At 53.0% G+C, this 27,337-nt stretch overlaps 1 protein-coding gene across 1 annotated transcript in view; it reads left to right on the forward strand.

The window, feature by feature from the left end:
• Positions 1-8,430: 8,430 nt before the first annotated feature.
• LOC123779753 (heparan sulfate glucosamine 3-O-sulfotransferase 3B1) overlaps positions 8,431-27,337 on the forward strand; it is a 40,183-nt gene continuing 21,276 nt past the window's right edge. Inside the window, exon 1 of the mRNA XM_045778248.2 lies at positions 8,431-9,381. Coding sequence (XP_045634204.2) covers positions 8,828-9,381 — 554 coding nt within the window. The 5' untranslated portion in view covers positions 8,431-8,827. The remainder of the gene's footprint in view (positions 9,382-27,337) is intronic.

Raw genomic sequence — 27,337 nt, forward strand, 5'->3', positions numbered from 1 at the left:
GTTCAGCAATGAAAAGAAGTGACCTATCAAGCCAGGAAAAGTCATGGAGACATCTTTTTTTTTTTAAGATTGTATTTATTTATTTGACAGAGAGAGAGACAGCCAGCGAGAGAGGGAACACAAGCAAGGGGAGTGGGAGAGGGAGAAGCAGGCTCATAGCAGAGGAGCCTGACGTGGGGCCCGATCCCATCACGCGGGGATCACGCCCTGAGCCGAAGGCAGACACGTAACCGCTGTGCCACCCAGGCGCCCCTGAAGACATCTTAAATGCATCTTGCTAAGTGAAAGAATCCAATATAACACAGCAACACTGTGTGACTCCCACTGTGTGATATTCTAGAAAAAACAAAATTACGGAGAGAGAGAAAAAAATCGGTGGTTACCAGGGGCTTGAGAGGAGGGAGGGATGAGTAGATGGTTGTGTTTCAGGCCATGAAATTTTCTGTATGGCAACATAACGGTGGGTACATGTCTCCCACAATGAGTTTGTCAAAACTCATTGAATGTGTAACACAAAGTGTGTTATACCCTAATGTAAACTGTGGACTTTATGTAATAATAATGTGTCACTCTTGGCTCATCAGAGGTAACCAGTGTACCAAACTAATGCAGGATACTGAGATTAGGGGAAAGTGTGGACGGGAGTGGCGCTGAGCAGATGAACAGGAGCTCTGTACCTTCCACGCAGTTCTTTGTCAACCCAGAACTGCTCTAAAAAGTAAAGCCTGTTGGGGCGCCTGGGTGGCACAGTGGTTAAGCATCTGCCTTTGGCGCAGGGCGTGATCCCGGCGTGATGGGATCGAGTCCCACATCAGGCTCCTCCGCTATGAGCCTGCTTCTTCCTCTCCCACTCCCCCTGCTTGTGTTCCCTCTCTCGCTGGCTGTCTCTATCTCTGTCGAATAAATAAATAAAATCTTACAAAAAAAAAAAAAGTAAAGCCTGTTAATTAAATAAATGTGAGGAGTAAGAATAATAATTCTGAAACTCTCAAAAAATTGCAATGACAAAAAATTACAAATGCAACGCTTCTGAAAAACCAACGAGGTCAAAGAATAGATTTGACCATTCAAATAAACCGGCTTTCCTTCCGAAGGGGTAGAAGCCGAGTCATCGCAGCCAACCCCAGACATCTCTGGAGGGCAATCTGGGCTCCAGAGCTTCCCTTGGGGTCAGCAAAGGACACCGCACCTCAGCACAGCTGGGCTTCTCCCTCTACCCAAGCCTGCCCCGCTCACCCCCTTCCTTCTACAGATGTTGGTCCCAAGGGCACTCCATCCTAAACATCCTGTACACTCGTCCTTCCCCAGCTACATATCATCAGCTGATATCCTCGAGGGGCATGAGCTCAGGGAGAAAAATTAGACAATGAAGCTATGCCAATAAGCGGTTAAAAAAAATTGGAGATGGGGCGCCTGGGTGGCACAGCGATTGAGCGTCTGCCTTCGGCTCAGGGCGTGATCCCGGCGTTCTGGGATCGAGCCCCACATCGGGCTCCTCCGCTATGAGCCTGCTTCTTCCTCTCCCACTCCCCCTGCTTGTGTTCCCTCTCTCGCTGGCTGTCTCTATCTCTGTCGAATAAATAAATAAAATCTTTAAAAAAAAAAAAAAGAAAAGAAATGCCCAAACTGGGTCAAATGGAAATTGTGATAAAAAAAAAAAATTGGAGATGCCAAATAAAGCATAGCAGTGATTGAGATAAAGTACTCGGGAGAGGTGTTGAACTGCAGGAAGGACACCATCAAAGAATGAACTAGCAAAATTCCATGCCAGGAGAGAGCAGAACAAGTATAAAATTCAAGCGGGAAAAAAACGTGTAACTCAAGATTTTTATACCCAGACAAATTTCATCTTCAAGTCTAAAAAGGCAGTGGATAGACATTCTCAAGGTGTCAAAAGGTACATCCCCCACAAACACTTTCAAAACAACATCAACAATAGCCATTTATTCCATGAATTCCGATCAGCTGTGCTATGTGTCAAAAATGACACTCTTGCTGGGGTTGCCTGGGTGGCTCAGGTGGTTAAGCGTCCAACTGTTGGTTTCCGTTTGGGTCGTGATCTCCTGGGTTGTGGGATTGAGCCTCACATCACATCGGGTTCCACTCTCAGCGGGGAGTCGGCTTGAAGATTCTATCCCTTTGCCCCTCCCCCCACTTGCACTCTCCCTCTCTCAAATAAATAAATAAATCTTTAACAAAAATGAAGCTCTCAGATTTCTTGGTTCCACTCAGTCACATAAAAATAAAATGAAAAGCAGACAATTTATGGAATTGCAGTGAAGTGTCAAATTATCAACCTTGGCAAAGTAAAATGAAGTCTACATTAGTTAACTTTTTTTTAAGTTGCAGGGGTGAAAACAAATATAAGTGTGCTAACTCACTCATGTTTCAAAGTGAGGAATGAATAAATATATATCGTCTCTATAAATAAAATGCATAATTAAAAAAAATGACTCCAAATGCTTGCATTTTATTTTCTTAACTTTAGAGGTGCCTTTTAGGAAACCACAGTCCCAGGGATAAAGAAACATTTATTACTTCAATAATTCCTTACTTTTAAATTGAAGTTATCTGTAGTTAGCATTTTAAAAGACACACACACACAAACGGATATGGATTGATCTCCCATATTTTGGCAGAATATTACTATTGAATGCCCCCCTTAGACCAAAAAAAAAAAAAAAAAGGCAGAGTAATAGATGCTTAAATATATGCAAATATATGCAAAAATATCTGCATAAAATATTTAGCAAGCGTGGTGGCCTCTGGAGAGCGTGACTTGGGGTTTGGGGTCAGAGAGTCATACCTTACAAATTTGATTTTTTCAGGGTTCATATAAATGTTTCTATCATTAAAAAAAGGAGAAACTAGCATAATAATGAAGACATAACAGGTGAGAAAGTAGAAACTATACGTGTGTTTGGCTTTGCAGAACAACAACCACCAAAAAAACCAGGAGTGTGTCTGGATGCTGATGTGAATCATAGCATAGACAGGGAGGGACCCAGGTTGGGTTCCACGGGGTTGTGTATAGTACGTTTTTGAGCAAGTGCCCTTGGGACCAATACCTGTGGAAGGAAGGTGCAGTGTCCTTTGTCGACCCCACAGGAAGCTCTGGGGCTCTGATTGCCCTCCAGAGCTGTCTGGGTTGGCTGGGACGACCATGTCTCTACCCCTGCACCTGTCACTGGATGGGGGCCACCCTGGGAAGAGGTGGGACCGGACGTTCAGCTAGCTGCTCTCTACTGCAGTTGTCTGCAGTCTTAGAGGGGCCTGCAACAGACACACCAGCAGGTGGGGTGACAGGGCCTTCATTGACAGTGCCCGTGGGGTCCCATCGGTGTCCACCACAAGAGAGGCTGACACCTCGGGCAAGGGGACAGGGAAGAGACATCCCTGAAGCAGGAACGGCTGAGATCCAGAGCAACAGTGGGGTCACTCAGTGCTGGGTTGGCCTGCAGCTTCCTCCATTGTGACAAAAGGGAAGAAGGGGCTTGGGTGGGTGTTAGTGGGAAGGTTTGGTGGAAAGAAGGTGTAGACAATCCCCTATTAGCATTAATGTTCTCCAAAGAAGGTTGAAGAAATGCTGTCTCTTGGCAAAGTGGGCCTCCTGGAGACACTTAGGAGAGTTGCAGACGCCTTTAATGCGACCATAGTTAAGTTTGCAGAGAGAAAATTCCGCAGGTCCAGTCACCTCCGTGGCAAGATTTCCTCCAGCAACTCAGTGGCTCAGGCCGGAAAGGTTGAAGACAGGATTGGGCTTGGAGGATTTCCATGGCCAGGAGAGTAGGGTGGAGGAAGAGAGGGACCGAAGGCATTTGCAGGAGAAGAGCACAATGACAGACAGTGGAACTGGGGCTCAGAAGGGTTGTGTAACTTACTCAAAGTCGCACAGCCCGTAAATGGTTGGGAACTGGATTAGGGAAAGGGGTGCAGCTCTGGTATATGGTACTGGGGAGCCTGGCAGGAAACATGACACACTCTGCGACTGGGTAAGTTGGGGGGAGTAATTTGGGTAACAAAAGGACTATAAACAAAGTTGCTGGAGGAGGGGAGAACACACAGGAACAGCACTGTGCCTGGGCCCCCTCGTAGGTGACCGGGACAGTCATGCCAGGACCTGGTGACAGCATGTCTGCGTGGAGAGGATTTCACCGTGACGTCCAGGCAGAGAAGCAGCCAGCCTCTGATGGCCCAGCCAGGAGGGAGCCCGAGCATGAGTACCTGTCCCTCAGTCTCCCCACCATTCCCTGCCCCATTTGCCAGAGGACAAGGAAACCTCCAGGCTCAGAGCAAGGTGCATTGCGGAATGAGCGCACAACCACGACTCCTCAGAGGACACAAGTCACCGAACCAGTCTGGGCATTCAACTTCTTTCAGCCCTAAGATCGGAGCCATCACCCGCCTTCTGTGGTTTGCAGAGGGCTCCTCGGGCACGCCGGCGCTTTACTGCGATGACCTGCCGCAGGTCAATCACCCCAGCGTTGCCCGGTGGGTCCCACCGAGGCTGGACCCGTACGCGCTCGCCTAAGCGCAGGGGGAGCGCGGCGCTGGGAAGTGCTTCCTCCTCTGGCGAAGCCCTCCAGCTACTCTTACCGGAATTTCGAACGCCGCCTCCGCCTGGCCAGCGGCTGCCCCGGGGCTGGGCAGGTGCCCGCAGCTGGCAGGTAGCTCCTCGCGCGCAGAGCGGCGCCCTCCACCCCCGGAGGAGATGGGGTGCCGCGGCCACCTAGACACCCGGTGACTTGGGAGGCCACGGAAGCTCCGGGGCGCGCGAGGAGGCGCCGCAGAAGCCCAAGGGGACGGGGAAGTCTCCTTCCCCGACGGCAGGGGTGACCCGCGGGCCGCGGCAGCCGGCGATCTCCGCCTCTCGCCACTCGGCGGCTGTCAGAGCGCCCCCTGGCAGGCGGGCATTGGAGGCGCGGCCGCGACCCGGGCCCGCACCTCCCGCCTCCGGGAGGAGGAGGAAGGGAGCTTGCAGCTGCAAACCGGCGGGAGGCCGCCTCGCTGCGGTGCGGGGGTGGGAGGGTCCGGGTTCCGGTGCCGGCCGCGCAGGGAGCAGCGGTGGGGCACCGACCCGGGAGGCCGTGGGTCACAAGGCGGAGCTGGCAGGGGGGCTCGAGCAGCTGCGGGCGCCTCCCTTCCCGAGGCCAGAAGCGGAGAAACTTCAGGCGGAAAGTACCGCGGCCATCTGTTGGCTCAATTCCCCTCTTCTACAGATGGGGAATTTTAGGGCCCGGGAATGACCCGCCTGGGTCACCTGGCGGGCCGTTGGCCAGGACCCGGGCAAAGAGGAAAAGGGGCGGACCCCCTGAGGCGGCCCTGCCCTTTTGGGGCCGGGTTCGAACCCTCCGAGGCCCTAGGTGAGCCCCCCATTAGGTAATCCCAAACCCACCAACCAAAATAAAACATGAACGTTACAAGGGTGCTCAAATTGAACTGGCTCCTTTCCAGGTTTTCCGAATGCAAATATTATGAATAATTTGACCAAAGGTAAACCTTTCTCCAGTTGTGGGTGCGGCGCTTTGCTGCTGGCCTGGCTTGGGGCGGGGGGGGGGGGGCGGCACTGCTAAGCAATGTTTAGGGACAGGAGCTCAAACTGGGTTCACGGTCAGCGTCACCACCAGCTCTGAGCAGGGATGAGACTCGGGCTCCACATCTGCGGAATGGGAGCATGGGAGAGCCGGCGTTGGCCCAGGGCAGAGCCGGCAGCGGCAGCCAGGCAGAGGAGTTTCGGGGCGCATTCCCAGCCCAGTGGACGAAAGGGCCAGAACGTCGAGTCACAGCCCAGGCGCTGCTCGGGCCGCAGATGACCCGCCAACCTCGGGCGGCTGGAAGCATGGAGAACTCCCCCATTGTTCTGGTGGGGATTGAACGCGCGCCGGGTGGACGCGGGCGGCCACTTGGCTCTGGGGTGCTCAGCTCTGCGGAACACTCCGAGCAATTTCCGATGCCCACGTTTTGCTTCTATTCCCTCCCCTCCCTTCACCGCCGGAAAAAGAGCCCTAAATATATCCGGCGGCTTGGAATAGTAATCCCCGACTTTTCTTTTACACTGGGCTTCTCTAGCCCCCAGGACAGAGACCATTTTTATCAGGAGCATCAAAATGCTGAAAATAAATAAATTAAAACAAAACAAAACAAAACAAAACAAAACACACACAACTCCCCCCCCGCCCCCAACTGTAAGATTCACACCCAACCAGGCCTGAAGTTTGCCACACCGGGAGCTACAACTCGCCCGAACACACAAATCATAAACCACTACCACCCTCTCCCCCAAATCTTCAAAAGTCAGCAAATCCACAGCCCCCTCAATAATGAGAATTTATTAAACACACACCCTTTGGAGACACTATTGCCGTCTTCCATTTCCAAAATAAAGGGTCGGGCCAATGCTCAGAAACGCATTCGCTTGTTCGCGAAGTTTAAATAAGTTCATAATTACCTAATGAAATTTAAAATTAAGGGCGAATAAGTCACTTCGGCAGAACAAATACATCCCAGCGCCAGGGGTAAAGAAAAACGGGAAAGAAATCCCTCTCCCCCACCCCCTCGAACATAAAAGGGGCTGGAGAATCCTCTACCTAGATTATTTCCCCCTCAGCAGTTTTGTAGGAAAATGTGTTGGGCGCAAGGTAGTTACAAAGGGGTGGCGCGGGGCACAGCCGGGGCGCGTCGGCCCACGGTGGCCTCTTGGCTTATCAGAACCTTCTCGGGTCATTGCTGCCTCTCTCTTGCACATCTTCGAACCGGAGGCTGGCTTTTTCAGTGTGCTCCGGACAGAGGGGAACTCGCCCCGGGGTTGGGCTGCGGGGACTCGGGACACCTGGGGACATTTACTGAGGGCACGAAGGCTAGTCTCGGGCAGCGGGCAGAGGGACGAGGGCTCAGGTAGGTTCCGCCGTGCAGGCTGGCGCAGGCAGCGAAGTGCCGCGTGGGCTGCGGCTCTCGGTGAGGCACCGCGGGGGGGCCCCGCTGGGGTTGGAATCCGAAGGAACGTTCTGTCCCGGAAAGGCGCGAAGCCGGGCGTTGGAGGCCCGCTGGCCCCGCCGGAGCCGGGTTGCAGGGGCTGGAAACTTTCTGAACACTACCGGGATGAATTTGAGCATCCCAAGCTTCCGAACAGCTAATGTGCAAACGCCGGGGCAAGAAGGCGGCGGCGTGAGGCACCCCTAGCCCGCGCTTCCGCCGCGAGGCTTTACAGCTCCGCGGAAGCTTGGCTCCCCCGCCCCGAAGGTCCCTTTGCAGAAAACTGGGGAGAGCAACTAACACGGGATTTTGACCTAAGTAAGTGCAACTCAGTGATCGATTTGCTCCAAGTTAATTTTGACTTAAAAAGAAAAAAATCGGTGGGAAAGAAACACCTGATCATTCGTGTAACAGGTCAGCAAACCGAACTGTCTCCCAAATGAAGGCGAATGGAATGTTGGCTTTAATACGTATTCAGGGAAAGGGGAAGAGAGAACATTGTCTTAAACCTGACGTCCCCAACACACTCATATCCGGACGGAACTTTCTACACGTGACTTTCACACTCCCTTTTCGACCACGAAACTTCCTACCAGACTATCTCTCACGGTTAATTTCTTCCTTCGCTCCCCCGACCTTTCCGGGCGGATTGGGGAGGTAGGGAAGATTTTTTTTTCCCGAGGGCAGTTTACACCAATCTCAGTTAACCCGCAGCCCGAAAGAGTTCAATTTCTGGCAAAGAATAAGAAGGAAAAAACTTTTTAAAAAGTTGACAGCCGTTTACAAATTTTCCACTTAAACTTCCTACACTGGTGCCTGTCCCGGAAGGCCCCCCTTTCCGAGTCCCCGGCGTGGGACGGTCGGGTCTGGGGGCTGCAGGTATTTCCGGCCTGACTCTCGCACATCCAACCCCCTTCCTACTGCACATCACAGGCGCGCGCGCGCGCACACACACACACACACACACACACACACACACACACCACGAGCCCGCCAGCGAAACATCTGGATCTGGACTCGAGTGCCGACACTAGGGCAACTAAACGCCAAGGCTGGCTCCTGGGGAGCGAGTGCGGAAATGCGCGCGGGAGCGGGAGCGCACCATAGCACCACTTGGCGGGGTCGGACCTCTCCCAATGATCTGTCAATCCAGCATCCTTCCGACCATCTGCTCCTGTCACCAGCCCCTGGTTCCGCCCCCCTGAGTCGGCCCCGTGTCCCGCAGCCAATAGCAACCTCCGACCTCTCTCCACCGCCCCAAACCCTTTCCACACCCCCACGTTCCAGTAGCCGGTTGGCTGCCGAACGCTCTGCGAAGCGCCTGTAGCTGCAGGGCGCTCCGGGGTTCTGGTAGGTGGAGCGACCCGTCACTCCGGAAGGCTGGGCCCGCCCACCCCACCTCGGTCTCCGGCGCTCTTCCTGCGCAGTTCTTCGCAGCCTCCGCGGGGAAGTGCCGGGGCTGCTCCCCAGGCTCTGTTGGCAGGACTGCGGGAAGGCAGCCCCGGCGAGCGGCCGTGCGCACCGTCTGCAGCGATCAGGGAGCAGGAGTGCAGCGTCCTCTGGCCCAGGCAGCAGCAGCTCCTCGGCCAGCAGTTGCCGCCACCCCGACTTTCGTTCCAGTTGAGGCTCCTCCCGGGCAACATGTCAAAAGCCGCCACCGCTACAGCTGCCGCCGCCACCTGGGGAAAAGCAGCAGCGGCGGCGGCGGCGGCAGCGGAGGCTGCGGGCGCGCGGGGGCAATAAACCGAACCACCCCGGCGTCCTGCGGGCCAGGGAACCGTCTCCGCGCTCACAGCTCCCGCGGGCCCCGCGCCATGTACTGAACCATGTCCCTCGCCGCGCCCCCGGGCTGCGCATGGGGCAGCGCCTGAGCGGCGGCCGATCCTGCCTCGATGTCCCCGGCCGGCTCCTGCCGCAGCCGCCGCCGTCCCCGCCACCGGTGAGGAGGAAGCTCGCGCTGCTCTTCGCCATGCTCTGCATCTGGCTCTACATGTTCCTGTACTCGTGCGCCGGCTCGTGCGCCGCCGCGCCGGGGCTGCTGCTGCTCGGCTCGGGGTCCCGCGTCGCCCACGCTCCGCCGGCCCTGGCTCCGGGTCCCGATGGGACTGCCCCGCGGCTGCCGTTCCAGGCGGCGCCGGCCACCCCGCTGGCTGCGGGCAAGGAGCCGGCCGAGGGCGCCGCGAGCCAAGAGGAGCAGAGTCCCGAGACGCCGGACTCCCCCAGCTCCATCTCCAGCTTCTTTAGTGGGTCCGGGAGCAAGCAGCTGCCGCAAGCCATCATCATCGGCGTGAAGAAGGGCGGCACGCGGGCGCTGCTCGAGTTCCTGCGCGTGCACCCCGACGTGCGCGCCGTGGGCGCCGAGCCCCACTTCTTTGACCGCAGCTACGACAAGGGCCTCGCCTGGTACCGGTGAGTTCCCCTGCCAGGGCCAAGGGCCGGGGCGGCAGCCGCGATCAAGACCGGCAGAAGAGGGAGACGTGGCATGTGCTGGGGAAGTGACAGGGGTACAGCCCCCCGACCACCGGGGGGGGGGGGCGGGGAGAGGGGCAGACAGAGGAATAACCCGCGGCGCCCAGAATCCCGCGCCAGCGTGGTACGGGGTGTTCGGGGCTCCGCTCTCTCCACAACGCGTAGAAAGTTCTCGAGGACCTCTGGCTGCTCCGTGGCGCACGGTGCCCCTAGAATTAATCAAAGAAGGGGGACTGGCGACCGGGATGGCGCTCAGGGAAGCGCGCAGCCCTCTCAACTGCGGCCGTTTCGCAAACGAATCGATCCAGTGTTGCTCGTATTTTCATTTTTCCTCTCGGAGCCCGGGACGTTCTGCGCCCAGTCGGTCATGGTCTTCACCCTAGAGCAACTTCTGGAGCAGCTCTGCTCCCCAGATGGGGATGGGGGTGGGAGAGACGGCGTCTGTAAACTTTTTTCCTACAGCCCTACTCCTTGCTGGAACCCGAAGAGGGTCAGAGCCGCTTGGCTGGCGGGCGGCTTGGGCTCGGGAGGGTGAGCTGGGCGGGTGGCCCGGCGCCTCCGCCTGGCAGACGGGCCGATGCGCGGCGCGGAGCGTGGAGCGGTGCTGGTCCCTGTCGGGCAAAGGCGCGCACTGCAGCCGGCGGGAGCGGCGCGCAGCTTTGAAGGCTCCCGGGCGCCTCAGGCTCGGCTCGCTGGTTTCCGCCTCCTGGGCCTGGGTGCCGGGAGAATGCGGGCAGGGACGCCTGTCTGCGCTGGCCCTGGACACGTCGGGGCGCCGAGAATGTACGGGGTTCATTGGTTGAGAAATGTGCATTGCCCGGAGATCCAGGCTTCCGGAAACTCGGTTTTCTGGTTGGGTTGTGGGTTGGGTTCCAAAGGGGCAGCGGCCCTCGGGGTCATAATCACGACCTCTGCCCAACGCTTTCCAAAGCTGCCGGTCTTTGGAGCGAGCTTCTGGGTTGACCGAGCTTCCGGTGAGACGCGGGGGAGCAGGGGGTCCAGACTCCGGCCTTCGGAAACTTGGTCGCCACCCAGGGGTCCCGGCCAACGGCCCCCACCCGTTATCTCTGGTCATCAATCCCCCAACCCTCACAAGTATGACTCCATCAGGTCCCCGGCAGGCACCTCCCAGGCCCGAGATGCTCGGGACCTCGGAAAACAAAAGGGTAAAGTCGAACCGAACCCCATTCCCTGCTCCCATCCCCCCCCCCCCGCCCCCGGGAGAGCTAAAAGGGGGCTGACCCAGCGGATTAAAATCGCTCTCTTCCCAGCTTCGCCCTCCCCCTCCCTTTTGTCCCTGATGTTTTTATTATTGTCAGGAGTTGCCCAAGTCTCGAGGTTTAGCCAGCCGTGACAGTCACGCTTCCCACCGTTCCCGGGCCGTGGACACCGGCTGTTTAGAATGGGGGCTCCGGAGTCCCGACGTCTGGAGTCGCGTCCCGGCTCTGGCGGCTCGCTGGTGGCGCCGAGCCTCAGTGTTCCCGTCGGTGCAGTGGGGATCCTGTGGTTTCCACCGGGCGCGCCGGTGCGCTCGGGTGCCCGGCTGGCACGTGGGGGCTTCCCCGATTGTTAGCAGGGCCACCGGATGCATTGTCGTTACTACTTCTCCCACCGGTTCTCCTCCTCCTCTTCCCGGAGTGGCAGGCTATAACGAGCACCCTTGCAGGGGGAACCCACCAGGGCCGGAGGCAGCCCGGCATTTACTTAGATCAGAAAACTCGGAGCTGGGTTGGGAGGGACTGGCAGGAAAAGCGCCGAATCCGTCAAGGCAGGCGGTTGTAGGAGCACCTGGGGCAGGCTGTGGAAATCCCCACAGGAAGATTCACGCAGGCTCTTAGGCGGCCGCGCTCCACCTGCTACGTTCCTTTTGATTGACTCAAAACTGCTGAATCAAGCACGAGGCCGCCCTGGAAACCGTCGCCGCGCGCCTGCGGCGGGGAGCGCAGCCGGGGAGCCTCGGGCGGGACCCGGCGCCCGGGGGCCGCGTCGCGAGCGGCTGCGCTTCGGGGAGGCGGGGGGTTGGTCGTCTTCCTTAGCCATCCCCCAAAACGGAGGGGCCGTACCGACGGGGCCGGGAGGCCCAAGGCCGGCGGCGCTCACCCTGAGGGCCGGATGACGGGAGGGGCAAACGAGAAGACCCCCGCAGCTCGCCCCACGCGCCGCGATCCGGGGCTGCTCCAGCGGCGCCCGGCGAGACCGCAGGCTTAGTGGATGTTTTTCGGGGAAAAAACCAAGTCTTCCAAAATGCCATCTGCTTGCTTAATTTTTTAATTGATTTAGAATATTCTGGATGTCTGGGCCGCCGTGTGGACTCAATTGAAGGCAGCCGTTTTAACTTTAAACAGACCCCACTGGGAGGAAACGCCTGTCCCAGAACGCTTTTCCTAAAATCCGGTGCCCGGGGAGCCCCGCTCTCCCCCCAGGCTGGAGCTCGCTGGGCTCAGCCCAAGCCTAGCTGCTCGCGGGGAGGTTGTGTGCTCCATTGTAGCTCCCGCTGCGTCCGCACGGTCAGGCCGCAGACTGCGGTAGAGTATAAATAATAATTAACCGGAGAGAGTTGCAGTTCGGGAACGTGGTGAAAACAAGTCCCCAGAACCAGAACAGAGGAGAGAGGGGAGACATTTTGGAGGCATTCAGAAACTGCGGGCACGGATGGTTGAATCCGATAGGCAGCCTGGCAATGTGCAGGAGAACGAGGGCTTGGCTATGTCTGAGCAAGTCGTTAATGGGTTTAATCCGTTGATACACGGTCCTGCTGGTGGCGTAACCAGTACACCCAGGGCCTGGGCACATTTGCATGGAGTCTTAGAACTGGAGCGCAGTTCTCTCCACTCGGCATCATGAGACACTATCCGCCCGAACCGGAGGGGGGATCGTAGTGGGATCGGAGCCTCCCGGGGTGGCGACCTTGCCACCCGCCAGAAATCAGGCGCTTTTCCGCTCTCTTACCTGCTACCGAAATCAAAAGTGATCGTAGGCGTGGTTCTTCCGCCCGGGCCCCGAGTTTGTTTTAAAGTCTAGGATTAAGACTCTTGTGGTTTCTTTTTTTTCCAGTTCATTATCCAGCTCGCTTTTTCTCTCTCTGATCAGGCCTCCCACGCTTAACAGGTGCTTAAAGGACCCCACAGAGTGGCTCCTCAGGACTTCTGGTGAAACTGGCCCTTACCTTCTGTGTCATGGTTGTGAAGGTGTTTGAGAAGCAGGGGGCAGTGGTTTCGGAGACCCTCACATATGCCAAGCCTGGAGAAAGTACCCCGTCCCCTACATTTAGGCTCTGAACGTGGATCTAACTTTTGAATTTAAAATGAAATATATACCTTCTTTAATAAGTTTCTCTTCTTGATTTGGCTTAAGTGTGGTAGATTGCCATGATTTTTAATGACCCCAGTTTGGGGATTAATTTAGCCAAATATTGTGCGATTCTTTTTTTTTTTTTTTTTTTAATAGAGAACTATGCCTTAGGACAGTGGCAGAACTCCTTCCCCCACCCTGACTCTTCTTTCCATTTTTGGTTGTACAAAAATAAGCTGACACTTCAATGCTGTGGCCACATTAAAAAAAAAAAAAAGCATAGTGTGTGGGTGGTTTAATGATGTTGATAGCTAACACTTACTGAATGTTTTCCCTGTGTGCCAGGCACTGTTTCAAGTTTTACAGGATTTAATTTAATCCTTATTACAATCCTGTGAAGTAGGTACTTTTACAGGCGAAGAAACACAGGCACAGAGAGGTTAAGCAAGTGCCCCAAGGTCTCCCAGCCGGAAAGTGGCAAGGCTAATACAGCCAGCCAGGCAGTCCTGATTCGGAGGTCACCCTGCGCTGTGCTGCCTCGCTTAAGTGACCCAAGCATGATCTCAGCCACCTATGATGAGTTCAAAACTGGGTTTGCTTTGAAAGAGCTTGCGTTTTGTTTGTACCTCCCGTGACCTCAGTGGGGATTGCTCAGTTTGACCGTTTCAAAAGAGGATTAGCTCCAGAAGAGGCCGGCTACTCCATCCAAAGTTGGTTGGTAACTGGAGTAAGAATAATGACATCACCATAGAAGTTTCATTTCTTTGCTGCAGAAGATGGTCAGAGTCAATGGAGTCCTTAAAATGACAAAAATATCACTCAAATACAAAGGCAGAGAAAACATAGGGAGTGTCCCTACTGAGAGCAGACTTAACATTTTTCCATTTGCCTTTTTTAACACTGGGAGGTGTGTGGGAGGACATAGGGTTAAATAAGATGTTACAGAACTTCTTGGAATGAATTTCTTCATTAAAAAAAAAAAATACAGTGCCCCAAATCACCACTGAAAACTGGTACTCATTAATCAGAAGACAGGTAAAACTAACATTTTGAGATTTCTTTAGAAGTAGATTCTAAAACCCACTCACTTCAGAAATCTCTTTGGAAAGCCAGTGGCTGAAAGTAGCAACTTTTCCTGCATTTTCAATTTAACAAATGCTGAGAAAACTGATTTTTTCCCCTATTTTCCCCGACTGGTTTTGAAAACCTGGTGGCAAGGATTGCTTCCGTCTTCACCGAGGGAAATTTAAGATCCGATCTGATTGGAGATAATCCTTTTTGAAGTAATTTGTACTCTCTCAGTCCTGGAGTTTAAACCAAATATGCAATTCACTTCAAGGTGCTGCTGGGTGAAGATCAAAAAAATCTACATTTATACGCAACAATTTGAAATACAAACCATGTTACAAAGCTGTCAAGATTTATTAGCAAGACAGTGTAGCATGTGTTGAACTCTGGTTTTAATTAGGCACCTAAATTAGACCATAAAATGGTTGATTAATCTTTTACAAGTTAAGGGGAAAATATAACATAAATTAACCTAATCATAAGTGTTTTCCCAGATGCTCTGAGTTAATAAAATAGTCAATATCTAATAGCAACCTATTTGTTTTACGTAAATAAAATGCTTAAACGTATGAATTAAATTACCCTTAGCTTTCAAGTGACATGGCATTAATGAACAGGTCTCTAAAAAATTAGCCTTTGTCTTAAAAAATATTAATCGACATAAGATACTCTAGGAATTAAAAGTCGACTAAACTAGATTTTGCCTTTTTACAGGAGCCACGAGTATTAAAAACGTACAGTTTAATACAGACTAATACGTAGAAAGACCGTTTCCCAGCTACAGTTGTATTGTTCGCGATTTTTTTAAGTGATCTGTCACAGCTGTTTTTCAATTTGGTGTTTTGTTTTTGTTTGAAGAAAAACTTCCTGAGCTCTAGAAAAATCAGTATGTCACAAAACCTCATTCTGAATACGTTTGCTGGTTTACCTTTTTGTTTAAAACATGTTGTGGGCTGTAAGGTTTTGATTGCGGAAGGTCACCCTCTTAATGGCTAAAATTATTTAGAATTAAAAGCGTACCAGGAATTAAAAAAAAAAAAAAAAAAAAACAACCAACACAACCCACTGGCCAGCTAGTGTTATGAATCAGGGAAGTGGAATTTAGTCCGAGCTTCAGAACTGGTATACGTGCCTCAGATTGCTTGCTGACTGCTCTCTCTCAGTGGTTTCTCAATACTTTATGTCCTCACTCTATGAACATGGAAATTAAGTTGATTGACAGAAACACAAAATGTCTACTCCAAAGGCAAGCATAATGAACATTTCTTTTGCTGTGAATAGAGTTAGTTTCCAAATAGGGCGCTACCCCTCTCATTTAACAGTGGGTGAGTTCAGACAGTAAGGGAAATTTCAGTCCTAGGCTGTTGGGATAGTCAGGAATCCCAGCAAAATGAATTCCCCAAGTATGTGGCATATTTTCAAGGGTAATGAATACAGTATGCTGCCTACCTCAAATGAAAACATTGACCATGACCGAAAAGAAATGAGATACTGATATCTTTGAAAGCTCCTTGTAAGTAGAGCATGAAGCTTTTTCTAATACTGAAAGCATTGCCTTGTTAGAAATCCCCTATTGTGCTCCCACTCTACCAAAACAAAACTCACACCAAATAAAACTGATGGTAGCGTGTATCGATATTTTTCCCCCCTGAATTTAGACTTGGGGAAAAGCTGAGAGTGTGAGGAGCAATGCCCAGCTTGATAACATGATGATAAATAATTTTCACGGCAGCCAAGAGGCTATGTGTTAAGATACTGCTAATGCTAATAAAATCCCCCATTAATTTTCTTTGCACGTAGGTAAAAGTTATTAATTTCCTTTATATCGATATCTGACATTCTTTAAGCAGGTATTTTGGTGACTTGAAACGTATTAAAAATAGCCTAAGTTACTGAGTCATTAAAAAAATTTACTCTATTGCATCCTGGGTGAAACGTAAATAGCAATGCCGTGCTGCAGTCTTTTGGCCGCCCAAAGAGAGCTGCTTTTAAACACTGTGACTGTGGATCTGGTTAGAGAGGGACTACCAGCGGGGACTTCGTTGTCTACTCGCGTTATAAAAGTATGTATGAAAAAAAAAGTATGCATGTACATACATACATTCACTGTGACTTTAAGTTGATAACATTTGTTATGGAACAGATAAGCTCTTGGGATAAAATACTTTTATTCTAAATATAGCAAAGGTGTTAAAATAAGACTCTACTTTAACACGAAGTTGGTGGTATTTTCAGCCCAGGCTAGACTACTTCTTGCCAAGGGATCGGTACTTTTAAACACTTTTGACCAGAGTGTGAATGATTCCGTGTGCGTTCACCAGGCAGCCTGGGGGCGGAGGATTCAGAATCCTCGTCCTCCCTCCCTGCCCTCCTCCCCCCCAAGTCTCTGTCCCAGGCTACTCCACATGGGGCCGTTTGCTCAGAAGCCCATGCAATGCTAAAAGATGGTTCTGGGCAGTGTGAAGCTTGGGGCAACAAATGGGAGAATGGGGGCAAAATGGGGAAGACAAGTGAGAAGCTGCAGATTTCCGACGCACACTCTTGACTGAATGGCTGAGGGGCAGGAGGATGGGTCTGGTGACAGAAGCGTCCAGCATGTCCCCACACAGGCCCCTGGCGCGGCCACGTGTCCGTCCCTTTCGGGGAAGCCAGGGGAACGCTCGCCCGGACCTGGCGCCCGGGAAGGTGGCCGAGCGCGCGGCCAGTGGCAGAGAAAATGGCTCCGCGGCTGGGATCAGTCAGCACGGTCCCTGTGTCGCGTGGGATCACTACATCTGGTCCAGGACCGCTGAGCCCCGGAGACAGATGGCGGAGCCTCTCGGGGCGGGGGCGGGGCCGGCGGCCGGGCGGGGGCTGCCCCTCCGCCCCCGGGTCGCCGGCTGCAGCCACGTGACCAGCCCGAGCGCCGCGCTCCGGCCTCACCTGTTGGGTCGGGTCCCGCCCGGCAGAGCTGGCCGCTCCCGCGGGGGGCGGGGCCGACGGCCCCTGGCCCCGCGATGATTGGTCCCAACGATTTCCAGGAGGCCAATGGCGTTCCGCCTGCGCGACGGCCCCGCCCACAGAGGGCGGGCGCAGCCGGGGTGGGCAGGCTTTCCCCGCTGCACCGCAACGCGCGGGTGGCGTTAAGCTGGTCCTGAGCTGAGCCTCCCGGGCTGATGTGTTTGCTCCCTCCCTTTCTTTCCCGGCTCTCTTTCTGTTCTGAACTCTCCTGCACAATTTTCCTCTGCCTTCTGGAGGGAAGGTGTTGTCTCCTCGACATGTTTGCCTCCGTGCCGTAGAGCTGGGGGGCAGAGTTGGCCTCGCCCTCCCTTGAACCCCTGGCTGTTGGGGCGCGGGCCGGAATGAATGAATGAATGAATGAATGAATGAATGAATGAATGAATGAATGAATGAATGAAGAGTCGGGCAAGGAAGCGGGCTTGGAAGGGCTTTGGAGGGAGGGGGAGATGGCTCTCGAGGAAGTGAACAGTGGAGTCAGTTTTCAGCCAGCACGTGTTTTCTCTTTCTCTCTTCCACCGCCTCGCCCTCTTCTCTCTGGGGGCAGGCACTCTGTGATCCTGGGTTCACCCGCTTCTGTGATGGGGGCCTGGAATGCGAGTCAGCAGATTGAGTGGACGCCCCAAACTTGCTTCAGTTCCATGAATGGAGGCCCCTTAAGGGACAGGATGAAGACAAAAAGTGGAAAAGGCCGCGGGTGGGGAGGAGAGGAGGGAAAGGAAACCGCAAATCAGTTGGGGACCCCCTTCTGATTCCTGAGTTTCTGCCGCACCGAGACTACGTGGCTTGCTACCCCCCACTCCATCTCCCCCAACACTTTTCTCGCTGCACCCCCACGTGCCCCTCGAGGGCGCGCACTCCCAGGTCGCCCTCCTTCCCGCAGCACCCCCACCTCGTAACCACAGAAGGTCGGAAAGGCTCCTCTTGGGCACCCCCTCGGAGCGCCCTTCTGCTCTCCCAGCCTTCAGGTGGGCACTCACAAGCTTACCCTTCTCTAGGGCAGTGGAAGGTGAAATGACAGCCTTAGAAAGCCTCTTGTCAGGCTGGAATTTACACCGTGCCCTGGGATGTCTGTTGTGGGTTTGATGAGACGCCTTTTTGGGGGGCGGGGGATTTTTTTTTTGCAGAGGTGCAGGAGATGACCTGTATTAAAAAGGTCGCGAGCGCACGTAGGACAATGCTCTTGGCTGCAGGAGAGGAAGAAGAAATGCAGGATTTGGACGTTATGTCCATTTAAGTCTTCCCCCAGCTGAAAGGCCTCTCCCTCCCCTTGCTCGCTTCTAAGGCTGGAAGCCAGTCCTGGCTTAGCTCAGCCATTCCTCTTGTTGTGCTGTTCCTGGGGTCCCTGGTGCCCTCCGGGCTGATTGTTACAGCGTCTCCAGGCACTTAGCATATGCTTGTGCTGCCAGTTAACACAGATACACAAAGAAGTAAACATCCTGTTCCCAGCCCTGAGCTTTTATCGGAGCCCCAAGTGGGTGCGTGGGTGTGTGTGTGGGGGAGGGGTGGGCACGTTTTTGTAACTGACTTGAAACACGCGAGCGGAGGAAGTGAAAGGTGACCATTTTAAGTCTTTTTTCTGCAGTCCGTGCATAATGCGCTCTTCTAAATCCTGCTGACCTATTTTTTTTCACTCATCTAACAAGGATTTATTTACTGCGCACTTATTTTTTTTTTTAAATATACAGCCTTTATCTTTCAAAAAACAGTTTTAGGATCACAGCAAAATGGAGCAAAAAGACAGTTCCACGTTGGCCCTGTGCGCACACATGCCCAGCCTCCCCCAGGGTCAGCACGCGGCACTGGAGTGGTCTGTTTGTTTCCACTGACGAACCCACAGCATCATCGTCCAGACCCCATAGCTTACATTGGGCCTTGCAGAGTTTACAGTATTTCTTTTGATGTCGCACAGGGTATGGCTTTTGACAAATGTATAATGACGTGCATGTGTCTTTATCATATCCTACAGAATTAACCCCACTGCCCTGAAAATGCCCTGTGAGCCCCGGTTTTTATCAGGTGCTATGCCAGGCAGCAGCTGGAGTCCTTAGGAAATATGAGAGACACGAACTTGTCCTTCAGAGGCCTGCGTTAGTCCGTGAACTAAGACAAAAAAATCCACAGGCTCCAAGACCTGGCAGAGGACTTGAAGCACCCATTTAAAAAAAATCACGGGTCCTGCCGAATCACTACTAATTCTAAAAACCCTTTGGAGGAGAACCAGAAGCCCGTGATAAAATAGTGCAAATGAAGACGTGTGATTGTGTCTTTGACTTTCCAGGAGCTCTTTCGAAGAGAACTAGGGAGATAGGAAGGAGAGGGAATGTCAGTTACTATGTGATGCAATAAGCAAAAAAAAAAAAAAAAAGAAATCTCAGCCTTAGTGAGTGAGAGCCTGCTGTGTGCTGGGAGTGATGTTTCCTGTGTGATTTCCCCCACATCGCAGAGGAGGAAAAGGAAGCTCTCAGAGATTGCCTAAGGTCATACAGCTGGATCTGTAGGTGGCTCAGCCTCTTGAACCCAGAGCCTCCCGGGGGCCCTACAAACGCCACGTCTTGGAGCTCCCATGCACGGCTGAAACCCGACCTGGTGTCCCTTCTGGCCCAGTGCATTCTTTCTTTCCCCCCAAGCCACAGACTTCTCCAGGGTTGTATTTTCCCCTCTCATCTTCTGTTCCCCATGCCTACTTTTCGTTCTGCTGCCCATATCCACTGCTTAGCCTCGTCTTGGATGGAAGGACATCTGTGTTGGTAGATGGCCGTCTGTATGCTTGTCATGCGTGCACCCACCATCCCTTTTCACACCACCCCTGTAGCCCGGACTCCCGAGGTGAGATCTGTGTGTTTGATGGTGCTTTTCGGACCCCAGTCTCCTCCCGTTTCTTCATTTACCAACCTGTTCTCTTTCACCTATCTCCCCCCCCCCCCAAGCACCATGCCTCCCCCATTCTGTTCCCAGGATCACATGGAATCTCTCCCCACTCCCTCCCTATGGACTGTCGCTTCCCCTCTGTGTTCTGTGACACCCTAACCACCTTTGCCGGGGCCAGCGGAGACATCCTGCTTTGTGCTGTCCCCAGCAGCCGTGCAGGAGAAGGTCTCACCATAGAGGCGATCTGGCCCACGCTGAGTTCACGCCCTTGTCCAAGAACTCAGCTACTTCTCTGTGGCTCGCTCGCTGTTCGGGTTGCCTCCGATTACCTGTGCGAAGACCCACTGTGCTCACGGGAACTTCTGGATGGCGTCTTCTTTCTTCAAGCGCCCGATCACAGAACTCCTTCCACACAGGTAGAAACTCCAGAGATACCGTGGCATCTGTAGGAATACCCCTCGCTGAACTATTTCTTCTCACCATGGCCTGATTTTCTGTTTCTCCAAGATGTCCCTCCAACACTTCTAGGAAGTGGTACATTCTTTCTTTTCTGTGTTCTTTGAAGAAAATCCCAGGCACCGTATTATTTTATCTATAAATCTGGCTTTTTTTTTTAAAGTCAGATTCTTATTTCACATACCTAGAGGAAAGTGTACGAAGGAGAAGCATGCAGCCTGATGAATGCTCACAAGGTCAACATCCCGATGTAACTGCAGTGTATGAATTCTAGAAGCCACTGTCATACCCCCTTCCGGCCCCTGTCCCTGCCCCATGGATAATGACTGTTGTCCTTCCTTTCACCACTGCAGAGTAGTTTTGCCTGCTGCTGTAAAATCCCGGAGTAAATACTTGCAGGGTTTTAAAAACCTGTAAATTTGTTGCCAAAATTGACAGATTGAGAAGTTTCACAAACAAATCTAGATTTTCTGCGGCTTTTACAAAGGATCTGACGGTCCTCGTGGTAACAGGTGGCTAGAGTTGGAGAGCAGCTATACCTGTGCATGGGGCATATTCTCTTCTGTTTGACACAGTCCCCACTGCTCCTTATTGTCTCCCACTTGCCCAGCTTCACTCATTTGTTACCTGCCCGGTGCTGGGTCAAATCAGTGCCAGACAGAGTGGGAGCTACGGACTGTCCCCTTCCCCGGCTCCCCTCTTTCAGGTGTGCACTATTTCGGGATTGAATTTCCTCCATCTAGGTTCTCATGGGCATTCTTGTTAGATTTTGGCATCAGCTTTCCCCTACTTGACTTGGTTTTCATTGTACCCCACTATCAAAATTCTGGGAGAGGCTGCACGGCGCTCTGCCTGCTGGGACCATTTGAAATCAGAATCAGGATCCTGATTTGAATGACATGCTTCTCCTAGTTAAAAAATGTTGCTGGTTCTTTAACTGGCTCTTCTTCCATGCCTCCCTCCCCACCACCACTTGAGGGTCAGGCTTTTGCTACATTCTTTGTGACCTTGGCTAAATTACTTGAGCTGTTTGGTATCAGTGTCCCCGGGTGTGCAGTGGAGATGAGCCCATCCGTGTTTGCAAACTGGTGCGGGACTCGTCTTCCCAGTCTGTTGTGGGCCGATGGGTTGTCCTACTTTGTGTGACGAGCCCTCAGCTCATGCCTTGTGCAATAGCCAAGCTGGTCTATACCCCATCTGAGTTCACTGATCAGGACCTTGGGTGCTGCGGCAGTGTCAAGTGACTTAGACGGCTTTAAATGCTTGCTGTCGGGCTCTTCATTTATCTTCTTGAGGACAGTGTGCAGGTAGCCTGCAGACTGCGCTTGGAGAAGTACTGTCTCAAGTGTCTTCAGTGAACAGAAAGTTCTAGAAAGATAAAAAGGTGATGTGTTGGGGAAATGGTTCTGTGTTAGCTTATTAAAGGCCCTGAGAAGTCCTGCAGGCCAAAAAACAAAAAAAAAACCAGGGCAAAACAAAAATCTGTTCCATGTTCTCGCACCTGGTATTTCCCCCTGAGTACAGAATCCTGTTTTTGTTCAACATCGACTGATCACCCATGGCATGGTGTTTGTCCTGATGCCATTTTGGGGTGCATTAGCAGAGCAGGGCTCCAGGGTTTCTCAGGTTTTGAAGAGTCTGCCCCCTGACCCTGCGCTCTCTCTCTGCACCTTTAGTCCTTGGAACCAATAAGCTGTTCCTTCTCATGGCGAGGTAGACAGACCAGCTACTTCTCCCACCTGTGAAGTTATCTCAAAGGTAATGTGTGGGCACCCCTGTGCTACCGGGGTGATCGTGCAGAAAAAGTAAAGAAAGAGGAGAGGGGGCTCACGGTAAATCGAACACCCTGGGCAGAAAGGCGCCGAGGCTGAGGCCAGGGGAAGCCGACTTGCTCCTGAGGATTTCAAGTCGGGTCTTGCTGCCGGCTTCGTTAGAAGGCCTCCCCTGGCTGGTGTTCCCCCAGCGGCCTAATTGCTGGTTCAGCCGTTCCTCCAAGGAGCTCCTGCCTGCTTTCAAAGGTAAGCGCTCCGTCTGGGTGGTACTTGATGGTGCTGGAGAAAGGGTGAGGCGTTCCTCCAGCCGGCCTGGCGCTGTGTAGCCCCCGTGGTCTGTGTGTGTTTATTATCACACCGAAACGATCGCTCGCGCCACACAGGTCTCCGGGAAATACAGCGTTCACTGTCTCGGATCAACGTTGGCAGCCCTGAGCTGCAAAAGAAACCAATCGCTTTTTTTTTTTTTTTTTTTTTAATGTGCATTTTCCCTTTTGTTGTCTGGGGCCAAGGGGGAACACTTAGAAGTGTTCTTTAGACACAGAGCACCGGAAACGAAGGAAACTTTCAGATTAGGAGTCACTGGGAAAGGAGGCGAGTGGAACCTTTTTACAGCGAGAGGGAGGGATTAATTTACCTGTTTGTACAAAACTTAAGTTACAAAGGTGTCTGGATTTCTCCTCCAAGCACTCTAAACTTGCCAGAACGATCTTATTATCTTCTGATACACTTACCATTGGCTCCTTGTGTTGGGTGAAATTCTAACACCTGTTTGGACGGCCCCTCACCTCTGCCCTGAGCTCTTGCTGACAGGGGAGACGCTTGGCAAGGGGCTTTTCATATGGTCTGGAGGGAGGCGGTTTCACACCAGAGTGGGGTCCCCTGTTGCATGTACCTGACCAGCTTTTCATGCTTATCTCGCTTTCCTTCCTATAAGGTTACGTATCTTTTAACGAGCTATTTAATACCCATCTTCTCGTTGTGTGGGGCCTTCTGAAAATCAGGCAGTAAAGGCAGACTCATTGGCAAGTCACGGCCAGGGCATCTCGATGGCAGGGCTGCTGGGATGTGGCGTCGGCCGCTCATCCATGCGTGATTAGATTTTATGCACCAGACAGATGTTGAACCCTGGAAATGGGTCGAGCCGTCTAAAAGCGTTGGGGAAAATAAGAGGTTAAGCCGTTGTCAGGGCCTTAAGGTGCTCACAGTCTTGGTGAGCAGAGAGAAGGGGGCCCAAAGAGAGGCCGCCATTGAGCTGGGCTTTGAAGCATGCATAGGAGTTTGCTGACCCATCATCTCAGAAGGCAGATTAAAAGCCTTCAGGGCAGAGCAGCGCTGTGGGAAAGGCCCAGAGAGAGGAGTGGCAAAGCGTTGGGGATTGGGTGGACCAGAGGAGGTGTCCTGGATTGGGAGAGGAGGCGGGCTCAGAAGTTGAATGTTACGTTGGGGCCAGAGCCTTTATCTTACTGGCCAGAGGGATTCTGGGGGAGCCAGCTGAGCCTCCCTTACTCAAGAAGTTGACAGATTTCATGTTAGTGTTGCATTTGAACTCTTTTCCTGTATTTTTGAGGAAAACGAAATCATTTGCTATTTCAAGGAGGAGAAAGCAAGAAAACGTATTGCTGGTGTCCCAATATGAACAGCGCTGAGCTTCGCGAGGAAATTTGCGTGTGGCTGTCGCAGTTTTGAGAAAAAGCATCTGCTCCCCCCAGCGCTCATGAGACGGGGCGAGACGCCCATCCTTCCTTCCTACAGAGCCCACTCCTCCCTGTTGCCTCTCTGGGTACCAATTTGGAGGACTGTCCCAAAGGGCCTTCGCTCTGTGGTCTGAAGTTTTGGGGGCAAAGAGGGCCATTCTTGCCCAACTCCCAACCAGGCTCCAAATGCCAGCTCTTCCAGCCCGATGCCGTGGGAAAACGGATGGCTGCAGGCTTGCGGGCTTAGGGCTGGTGTCCTAACCAGTTCTACTGGGGGAGGACCCCTCATTCCTTGGGAGGGGCCAGTGAACAAGCAGAGGAAGCCAGGGGGAGGAGGGAACACCCCTCCTGGGGTGGCCTAGGGCAAACCTGCATCCTCCTGTCTCCGATTCCTGAGCAGGTGGAGAGAAATTTTTCTGGCTCCTGGTTGCCGGCACTCCCAAAGTGACGGAGTCCCATCCCATCACCCACTGTGGAGGAGCTCAGCTAAGTTTGGGAGCTGTCCATGTCAGCGTTTAAAAGTGACTGCAGTTACAGGGGCGCCTGGGGGGCTCAGTGGGGTAAGCATCTGCCTTCAGCTCAGGTCATGATCTCAGGGTCCTGGGATCCAGTCGCAAGTCAGGCTCCGTGCTCAGTGGGGAGTCTGCTTCTCCCTCTGTACTCCCCCCTGCTTGTGCACTCGCTCTCTGTCAAATAAATAAATAAAATTTTAAAAAAGAAAGTGCCTGTAGTTATCCATCAGGTGTGGCTTAGGATTGCGTTTCCCTTGGGGGGCTCAGGAGAACAGGGGCTCCTGGTTAGGGGGCTGCCCACTTGAGTGGGACGGGCCCTGGGCACCAGGCCTTTCTGTTCCTCCCGTCTCCCCTGGTTCCCTCATGCGTGGTTATTCTTAGCCTTGTGTTTTCCTCCCGGCCCAGCTGGAAACCCCAGCACCGAACAGCCCGCGGCTTTTATGTGCTCTGCATTGGCCAGGGAGCACGCGTGCCAGCTTCCCGAGGACTCAGGCTTTTGTTCATTTTGAGGTCTTTGATCAAAGGAGCCACCTCATCTTCCCCAGATGGTGTCTTTCAGGGATGTCAGTGGTGGGGGCGGGGAGGGGATGGGCACGTCACCTACAGGTGTCTGTCATCTGTGGTTGCTCAGCGTCCAGATGTGGTACACGGACCGTCCGCGGTCTGGGAGCACAGGGTGTGCACACAGCAGAGGCCCCGCTGCAGGGAAAGGGGCTCCCCGCGCGATCGCACTGTTGGGGTTCAGCGGTGGGCTTAGGTCCGGAACGTGGGCCCCGCTCCCACCATGAAGAAGTTCCCAGCTGCTTGTCAGTTACATCCTGTTGTGGTTTCGGTGCTGGTTCCAGTCGGCTGTGAACTCCGTGGCTTCTCTGTACTCGGTGGACTGTATTGAGGGGACCATCCGGAGGAAGCTGGTGTTCCGGACGCCCCTGAGGATGGTGTCCACTGGACACCAGCAACAGGGACGGAGAATTGGGGACGATTTCACTTAGCTCCTGGTGTCCCTGTCTGGGAACGCCCACTGGTGTTGCTTTTCGGTTCCTTAGGGTCGTGTCGGTTTTATTAATCACGGAGCGTCTCTTCCATGCCAGACTCTGGGGCTGCAAAGAGCCATTCATTTCGAAGATATTTAGTGCCCGTTATTGTATCCACAATACCTGATCCTGTCCTCCTGTGGTTTCTATTCTGCTAGGGAGATGCCTGATAAATGAAAAGCAAAGAAATTAATAAAAAAAGAATGTCCCTGCAGATAAGAGCCATGAAGAGAAATCAAACAGAACAGAGCGTCAGAGGGTTCGCGAGGGCTAGCCGGGAGGAAGGAGCGATCTTAGGTCTTTTTCCCCCCGAGGTGATGTGGAGTAGAAGCCTGAATGCAGAGAAGGGATCTCCGAGGGTCCAGGGGGTGGGCGTGTACCCCCAGAGAAAGCATTGTGACCACAGTGAAGAGATCAAAGGCAGTGGGGGGAGAGGACAGAGAAGAAGCTCTTTATGTTCTTAATGTATTCTTAGCATGAAAGGATGCCAGTGGGGGCTCTGTGAACGGGAGCGGCCGGATCTGACCTACTTTTTAGAAAAACCCTGACCACTTAGTGGAGACTGGCCGGAGAGCGTTGAGGGAGAAGGCAGGGGTTGAGATGGCTCAGGAGACCTTGACACAGGCAAAAAGAGAGGGGTGGTTAAGGCAGAAAAACACTGCAGAGGAAGACCTGTTCTGGGTGGGGGAGGATCGCCACTGGGAAGGAAGGCTTCCAAGAGCAGGGGACACCCTAGTAAGGTTTTGACGGGTGAATAGGAGTTCACGTGCAGACCCCATGGGGAAGGGGGACTGCTTGGCAAAAGGAATAAATATGAAAAGGCAAGGAGGTCTACCTGAAAAGGTGTGATGGATGCAGGGAAGGATGTGCAGAGGACAAACGTAAGCAAAGTAGGACCGCATCGGGGGGACCCAGGTCTTTGGTGAGTAAGCCTTCACATCCTGACTTCAGGGCTCAACTAGCACGGCGAATTCTGCACTGTCTCTCTCTCAAGTATTTCAGCTTGGAAGTGGGATTTACAAGATGCCCCTGAGTAGCGTTAAACGGGAATCGCTTTTGCCGGTGATCAGAAAAGATGCCACCCGGGGTGGGGGGGTGGAGGCAAGTGCTTGAGATCCTCTCAGGATGTGTTCGGGACCCACGTCCTCTAAGCCGGTTGCTTTTCTCTTGTCTGGATGGAGCCTGTCATTAGGGTAAAGCCTAAAGCCATGTAATTAGAAATTCCACTGCTCAGCTCTTCGGACCTACAACAGAACGGCCCCTTGGACGCTTGGCTCCCGCATTCTTAGAAGCTGAGCAGGGCTGGGCTGCCCGTGCCAAAATGCCGTACCCCGTAATTAAGAGGTGGCTTTGCAGGCACACACCTGTTCTGAATGTGCAATTAGGGCCTGTCGCCCTTCTTACTGGAGCTTGTGCCTCTGCACGGACAGCTCGCGCAGGGGTGGCAGGGCGTACCTATGGGTTTATATCCCCCTGCGCCCCCTTAACACTCTCCGCACCCCCGGCCCCCTTTCCTTTCTTCCTCTCTAATCCCAAACCATCTTTTCTGTTTTGTGTTTTTGTTTTTTTCTGAATGCCAAATTTCTGATCATTTCATCTCAAGCTGCCTCTTCTGTAATTTTATCAGGAGCCATCCGGGTTCACTGCGCCTTTATCTGCGAACCAGAGTGAGAAAATCTTGCGCCTTTTGCTGTTGGTGGTTTTTGTTACGGTTCAGGAGGGAAATGGCAAGGAAGGGGGCCAGCTTGGAGGACCGGAGGAAGGGTGGTGCCTGGGGGTGAGCATTTGGTGGTGGGGTTTTTTTCCCCAGCGTTGCTCATCAGGTCCTTTTCACTCTGCATTCCTGGTTGATAGCCAGGCTAATTTAATTTCCAGCTGAGAGGCTACTTCCCCATATGATAATCTCAGATAGTTAATGAGCTAGAAGAAGAGGCAGCCTCTTGAATTGATTCTTGGGGCTCAACTCTGTGGCTTCGCAGTACTCATTTATCAGCCTGTTTGTTTCTGGACTTGCGAGGCTCATTCAGCCTGGCGTAGCTTCAGGAATCTCTTCCCCACTTCCAAACGTGGGTTGAGCTGTGACTTTCTGGCTCTCTGGACATTTAGAGCCAGCTCGCTTTTTCCTTTTCACCCCTGGTTTATGGAAAGGGAAGAGGGAGAGCGGAGAAGATGACGTCGGGCCAGCTTGTCTGTCTAGG

Source organism: Ursus americanus, chromosome 14, assembly GCF_024610735.1.
Source record: "Ursus americanus isolate L20-20 chromosome 14, mUrsAme1.1.p, whole genome shotgun sequence".
Taxonomy (NCBI): Eukaryota; Metazoa; Chordata; class Mammalia; order Carnivora; family Ursidae; genus Ursus; species Ursus americanus.